At 59.3% G+C, this 6,974-nt stretch overlaps 2 protein-coding genes across 9 annotated transcripts in view; one reads left to right on the top strand and one right to left on the bottom strand.

Moving 5' to 3' along the window:
- The window catches only part of SPPL2B (signal peptide peptidase like 2B), a 29,725-nt gene that overhangs the window by 10,573 nt on the left and 12,178 nt on the right, over positions 1-6,974 (bottom strand). For 2 of the 8 annotated variants that reach the window (XM_015567465.1, XM_015567469.1), the window contains exons 1-5: positions 6,585-6,950; positions 2,783-2,902; positions 1,749-1,931; positions 1,041-1,130; positions 230-369 (exon numbers count right to left, since the gene is read on the bottom strand). In XM_015567465.1, coding sequence (XP_015422951.1) covers positions 230-369; positions 1,041-1,130; positions 1,749-1,931; positions 2,783-2,902; positions 6,585-6,587 — 536 coding nt within the window. In that variant the 5' untranslated portion in view covers positions 6,588-6,950. Of the gene's footprint in view, positions 1-229; positions 370-1,040; positions 1,131-1,748; positions 1,932-2,782; positions 2,903-4,029; positions 4,168-6,584; positions 6,951-6,974 lie in introns of those variants that run through there. The other 6 variants (XM_015567456.1, XM_015567453.1, XM_006754100.2 and 3 more) reach the window with 6 other exon arrangements.
- LSM7 (LSM7 homolog, U6 small nuclear RNA and mRNA degradation associated) overlaps positions 6,888-6,974 on the top strand; it is a 6,141-nt gene continuing 6,054 nt past the window's right edge. Inside the window, exon 1 of the mRNA XM_006754104.2 lies at positions 6,888-6,908. Coding sequence (XP_006754167.1) covers positions 6,888-6,908 — 21 coding nt within the window. The remainder of the gene's footprint in view (positions 6,909-6,974) is intronic.

The following is a 6,974-nucleotide window of genomic DNA, read 5'->3' on the forward strand; positions in this document are numbered from 1 at the left end:
ATCCCAGTGCCAGAGCACAATCTCGGGGAGCAGGACCCCGAGGGCCTTTGGCTGGGTCTCCCAGGTATTCATTCACAGCAACTGTATTCCAGAAGGTTCTCTGGAGTGTGGACACCTCTCTTCTGAGCAGTCCTGTTACTTTCACTTCCCAGCATTAGGGGCACCCATCAGTTCCACATGTGCACACATGTACACACAATGCGCACACACGTAAAGGAAGGATACTTACTTCTTCACGTCCCGGCTCCCAGCCCAGTAGCCCCCAAGGGCAACAGTGCCGACGGCCATGATGAAGATGATGACCATGTTGTAGTCCAGCATGGGCTCGTGCGGGGCATACAACGCTGCCCTCACCGATCGGCCAAAATTCTGCCTCGGAGAACACATCAGAATTCAAGGCCAAGGCCCCCTGCCCTATGCCTTCATCCACCAATCCTGACCCCAAAGCAGTCAGCTCTGACGTAACAGGCTGTGCATGAAGACAGGCCAGCAGCCCTGCGTGCGAGAACACAGCCCTGCGCCGAGATGTGCGTGTGCTTGCATGAGGGTGCACATCACCTGGGTAACATCGGGCGGCCCATGGGGGACCCACGGGGAGAGGCGTGAGGCCTGCGCTTACTGTGAACTTCTGGAAGTTTCACAAAGACTGGAGATTCTTGTTTACTTATACAATGATGCTCACCCTGCTCCAGCCCCAGCTCCCCAAATCAAAGATGAACATGGGCCTCAGGTCAGACAGGCCTGGGCCAGGAGTGTGCAAGCAGCAGAGGGAGCGATGCTCATTCTCCAGGTATGGGGAGCGCCAGGCTGGCCAAGCCCGGAGCCTGCATTACTCTAACCAGCTGCACAGGGCACTTCAGGGCCATGGTCCCCATTCCTGGCATTCGGTGGCACTGGAGGCCTACCCTCACGATGTGGCTGACTCATAGTGGGCAAGACCCACCCCTGGCCAGCCCCAGACAGGATGGCCTTGCCACAGGCCCTGCCCACCACCTACTCAGGCCCGGGCCCAACACACTTCAGGGGGAGGGACCCCCTACCTTAAAAATGTCCAGCATGTCTTTGTAGCTGAGCAGGGCCACGGGACTGCCGATCTCCTCATACTGCGTCTTGTTGCCTCCTGGAGGGACCTGGGAGTCCAGAGGAGGCAGATCTGCTGGCTGACCAAGGCCCACCCAGGATGGCGCAGACAGCCGACCCCTGCTGATGGCATGGCCCACAAAGCTAGCTAGCCCTCCCTAAGGAAGGGGAAGATTCCCTCGTGTGTGCTGGGTCATCAGGTGCCAGCACAGGAGGGGGACACACCAGGAGGGAGGCCCACAGGCTCGGCACCCCCCACGACGGGAGGAAACCTAGCCCTTCACTCAAACCTTGGGGTCAGGAGCCAGTCCATCTGGCTGGGGGCCTGGAGGAGAGGCCGGCAGGTGGACCCATGCCACCCACTCCTTAGAAGGCACCCCCAGAGCTCTGCCTTGAGGTCCTGTATCCCCCAACCCACAGGACTGCTCTGGGATAAGCCCCCTCCAAGATGAGGGTCCAAAGGCCTGAGTCCACAGCCGGTCAGCAAACCAGACTTCTCTCTCCTGGCTGTGGCCGCCCGTTCCTGGCCAGCACCCATGCTCACTTTGGTTGGGGCCCAGGGGCTCCTCCCGGCTTCCCTTAGGGCACCTCCCGGCTTCCGGGGCGGTGGGGTAGAGTGATGCCCTGGGTAGGTCCTATTGTCCAGAAGGGCGCCCAAGCAGCTGTACCAGGGTCTCCTTGCTGACGACGAGCAGCCCGTGCGCCCCGCTGCCCTGGGCCAGCCTCACTTTGTCGTAGAAGGTGCAGTTCCCCCGAGTCACCAGTGGAATCTGGTTGCTAAAGCCTTTGGCAGGGAGGTCGGATGCAGAGCAGAGCATGGAAGTCGTCCAGTCCCTCAGCTGCAAGAGAGACTGAGGGAAGGCAGCGCTCATAGGAGCTGTTCTAGAAGAGTCAGGGCGGGCCTCATGGGAATCAAGGCATCAGAGAAACCTGCCCAGCTGTGCTGAGCCTTCAGCATCCAGATCACCACAGTGAGCGCCATCCTGATGCCCCCTCCCTTGGGTCCCACTGGACTTCAGGCCCTTGCACCAAGGAAGGATGAGAGGTGGAGGGTGGGCAGGGCCTGCAGACACACATACCAAACGCACGGCAGACAGGAGGGACAGGTGGTGTGCGCTCCGAGCAAACCCCTCAGAAATCCTCCCTGCATCCCCATACCCATTATGAATGGACTACAAGGGGCAGGAGCGTCGGCCTCTGTGGTGAGAACTCACCCACAAGAGCACCCTCCGGGCCTCCGAGGGGAGGAAGGAGGGCCAGGCCAGGGAGAGGGTCTCCTACAAGAAGAGCAGAGCTCTCGCCCCACCCTCTGCTATCTCTCCTCTCAGGAGCCCGCTGGCAGACAGCCCCCATCCAACACACGAAAGCCTGGCTGGTGTCTCCACCAGAGGCCATGTCTACAGAGCACTCCGAACAGATGTCTTTCATCCACGACCAAGGAAACTAAGGCCCGGAGAGGTTAACGGGCCCCGTTAGGGCTGCCCAGAGGCCTCTCAAGCGTGACCAGACCCCACCCCAGCTCCCAGCTGAGGTCCTTCGGAGCCCTTTCCCCCAGCTGGCTCTCTGCAAGGGACAGTCTCTCTAAGGGCCCCTCTGGACCTGGGCAGAGGGGGGGAGGGATGACAGCAAGACAGACAAGATCCCAAGCTGAAAGGGGTGCTCAGAGCCACCGTGCCAGGAGGGCCACCAGTCCAATACTCACCGCCTTGCTGAGGTCGTGTGGCAGGTGGGCCCACTGTGGGTTGTAGAGGATGCAGTAATCCTTGCCTTTCGGGCCCCCCGTCTCGGAGACCACGTGTACCATGCCATACTCACAGGCCACCTGGAGCAATGGGGCAGGGGGCAAAGAGCTCAGGGTGGGGCCGACCATCCATGACATGGGGTCCAAGTTAAAGGACACCAGTGAAGGCTGGGATGGTTTCCTCCCTCAGACAGGACAGAGAGGACACACACACAAGTATCTCACGATGGAGAAAATGAGGGAGGGCCTCAAGGACAAGTCTCCCTAGGGAGACCTGGGTGTGACCTCAGGCCTGTCAGCACCCAGCCAGGGGCATGTACCACACCCACAGGCCCCGGCCCCTCCTGGCCCCTGGGCTCTGTGGAGCTGAAAGGGCCAAGCTCTGCACGCTTTGGGCTCCTAGGCCTGCCCTTCTGTAGCTCTCGCTCCCCTTGGGCTATAGGCACCTCCAGACAGAGCCGGGGACTGCACCCCTGGGCTCCCCGGAGTCTGCCACAGAGACAAGCAGGTGGCAGCTGCTCCCAATAAAGGACACAGGATGGGGACGGTCATCACCTGGCACAGCGAACCCACCCCGAGGATGCGGCTTTGCCAAGGTGAGGGAGGGGGAGGGGGCTCTGATTTGGCCAAGGATCCTGACAGACTGTGTGCTCCACCAGGCGGAGCACCAGGTCGCAGGCAGCTGGGCCCTCTGCGAAAGCACAACCAGGCCACTCCGAGAGCTTCCTACCCTGGCCCTGGTCACCTGGCAGTGGGGGCAGCATGGAGGACAGCCCAGGGTGCCCCAACCTTGAAGTCTGAAGGCGGACACCAGGCGCTGGGTGCAAGTCCCACTTTCCACAGTCCCCAACTGCCACTGTTCAGTCAGCCCACCAGCTCTGGCACTTCCATGTGTCACCTGAGTGAGGCGCTGACTGCCACAGCAATGCTTACATGGTGCCAAGCTCCAAAGAAGCTGTGTTCGGGGCCACCCAGCTTTCTGGGAGGGCAGGGCAAGGAGGTGGACGGCCTGAGGCCCACCCAAGGTCTCAGAGCACTTCACTCAGGCAGCACCCTGCCATCCCTGCCTCTGTTCCCGGGGAAACCCCACACACCTCACGTCACCTCGTTCCCTTCACCAAAGGCAGACTTAGGAGGCCCCTCTTCCAGGTTCTCCCCACCAGACTGCCCCCCAAGGGTGCCCTTCATCCTGGCCCTAAATACTGTACCTGGTATATGCCCCCTCCAATGCTCAGAGCCCCTGGCACCTCCTCACCCTGGGACACGTGGGGAGCAGTAGAGTCCCTCAACCTCCAGACAGAGCCAGAGAATGCACCCCTGGTTTCCCCAGAGTCTGCCACAGAGACAAACAGCCCACCTTCTGTGTTTGCAAACAAAGTTTTATTGGAACACGGCCACCCTATGCCAGTATGCAGGGCCTCTGGCTGTTCTTGGCTGCCACTGCTGGGTTGGGCAAGTGCTTGCAAAGCTGACAAGATGCCCTATCTGGCCCTTTCGGGGAAGTTTGCTGAACCTTGATCCATGGGAGCCAGGCTGATGATGAAAACTGTCATTTATGTAAAATGGAAAGTGAACAGAAACTGGATCTTTTTTTTAAAGTCATTTAAGCCCGGCCAGTGTGAGCGCTAACCTATGAACCAGGAGGTCACGGTTCAATTCCTGGTCAGGGTACCTGCCTGGATTGTGGGCTCGATCCCCAGTGGGGGGTGTGCAGGAGGTAGCCGATCAACGATCCCCCACAAGCACACTTCATGGACTTTCCTCCCCACAACCTGTACAACTAAGCCTGTGCTTGTTTCAAATGCCACAAAGATCACGGTTTCACTGTGATGAGTTCCCTCATCCTCTTGAGTTAAAGGAACCGGGAGAAGTTCTTCAAAAGGGCCCAGTGATACAGGTGCCCATGTTCCAGCACAGCCTGTCCCGGCTCAGAGAACCAGAAACAGTCAAGGCTACCAAGGCGAGCCATCTTCTGACACATCACATTCAGAGCAGGTCCAGGAACTCCCAGAGACACTCTGCTCACGGATTACTGTGAAAGCATCCACACCAGGGGCTTGAGAGACTAATGGGTCCAGGCTGGGGCAGTCTTCCTTTCTCAGATGTGGTGAGTTCTGAGGGCAGAGAAATGAGGACCCAGATGCTTGGAGAGAGAGGTTTGGGTATAGAACAGTGTGAGGAGCGTTTGGGGACAGGTGGAGGGGGCACAGGAGGCAGGTGGAGGAGAGGTAGGGAGGACAGGTGCAGGCCAGGCAGGAGGGCACTAACATTAGTTAAGACCTGATGAGTAAGAGCCTCCATCTGGCCTTTATGTACAGATCTCACAGCACCTGAGAAGGTGGGTCTATTAGGGAGTCAAATCCCTCATGGATCACAAAATGGTAGCAAGTGAGTGTAGGGCTGTCAGCAAGCCCCCACCCCCTCCCGCCCAGTGGAGAGGAGAGCTGGGAACTGGAGGAACCATAAGGAACCACACCCAGCCAAGCAGGGAGCTGCGTCATCTCAGGGCGTATTTCCCATGGGGATCTGTTCTGGGAAGAGCAGTCCCCACTGCGCTCCTCACTCTCTCCAACACCCTCCTGACTCTCCACACGCAGGATAAAGGTCAAACTCCCCAGCCTGCCTGGATAGGTCCAAAGGCCCCAACACCATGACCTTCTACCACCGGCTCTGACACGCCCAGCCTGTCCCCCTGGACCCCAGCCTAGGGAGGTCACATGCAAGGCCTGCCCTTTACCCTCTGCCTAGAGCTGCTCCCACAGCTGGCCCTGGCCCTGCCCTCCAGCTTAGAGGGAAACCTCAGCCTGTCTTCAAGTGCACCCGAAGGCTGACATCTTTCTCAGGATGCAAGCATCAGACGACCCTACACATCAACCACCGCAGAGCCCTCACTGTCCCCAAATAAGTCATCAGCTCTCACGCCTCCACCTGGCTCCTGCTACTCCACCACCTGTACCATCCTCCCTCAGCCCTCAAGACCTGGCAAACACCGCGCAGGCCACTGCTTCTGAAAAGCCTGCCCAGGCCCACGGAGTCCCGCTCCCTTCACAGTGTCCCCATGACCCTTCACAGCCCTCTCGCTTTGCCCTAATTCAGAATATCTGGAGAGCCCAAGCCCTGCCCTCAAACTGCTCAGACCTCAAACCGGTAAACAGGAAGAAGTACAAGGGTTGGCCAACAGATGGGAGTGGGTATCCTAAAGAGTCTGGGGAAGGTACAGTTAAGCTGAGACGGGAAGGATGACCAGGGTGGTCCAAGGAAACAAAAAAATAAACACAAAAACAAACAAAAAGAACAAAAGAGCAGAGTGGCTTCAATTAACTAGAGCTGGAAGGGAGAGACACTTCCTGGGCAGCCAGATCACAGAGGCCTCCCAAATGCACGGGGAGCCCCTGGAAGTCCCTGATCGGGACGTGACAAGACCTGACACCCTTTGAAAGAGATCGTTACTGTTGTGTTAAGAACGGACCCGGACTGTGCGGGACACGAGCGGCCATGGGAGGCCGTCAGCCACCCGCCCTGAGCTACGAGAGAGGGGGCGGTGGGGTAGAGTGAGCAAGTCAAGATTAATGACCGCGTTTGTGGGGCTGTTAGGGAAACCGGTCCCCGAGCTGCTGGACCCAGAGGAGAGGGAGGATTTGGAAATAAAAGACGCGCCCCTGACGATGTACATCGGCCACTTCGTGGTCAGTCCCTTACTAGCGCCTGAGACCCTCCACGGCAAGTGACCAAGTAACATGCGGCGGTTCATCACCCCACGCACCATCTCGCCGGTCCGCGCTCACGCTTTGCTCCTTCGGTAGAGGAGCAACCGAAGCCCACGGCGAGGAACTCCCTGGCCCAAGGTCACGTTGTAAAAGTGAGACGGAAATTCGACCCCCTCCGGGTTCCCTGGCCGCTCCCCCGACACGGCCTGGGTGTCGCGCTGGACAGCTTACCGCAACCACCGGGGCGGGCGCTGGCACCGCTCGTAAAAGGGGAAACTGAGGGTCGGAGAGGGCCAGCCACCTGCCCGAGGCCACGGAGGCAGACAGGAGCGTCCCTGGCGGCGATCGGGGACCCCGAGATGGACCAGCAGGGCCGGAGGGCGGAGGAGGGTCCCCCAAACTTCAGACCCACGTGGAACTGAGCGACGATGCAAAGAGCTTTCGAG

The sequence above is a fragment of the Myotis davidii genome, unplaced genomic scaffold, assembly GCF_000327345.1.
Source record: "Myotis davidii unplaced genomic scaffold, ASM32734v1 scaffold551, whole genome shotgun sequence".
Lineage (NCBI taxonomy): Eukaryota > Metazoa > Chordata > Mammalia > Chiroptera > Vespertilionidae > Myotis > Myotis davidii.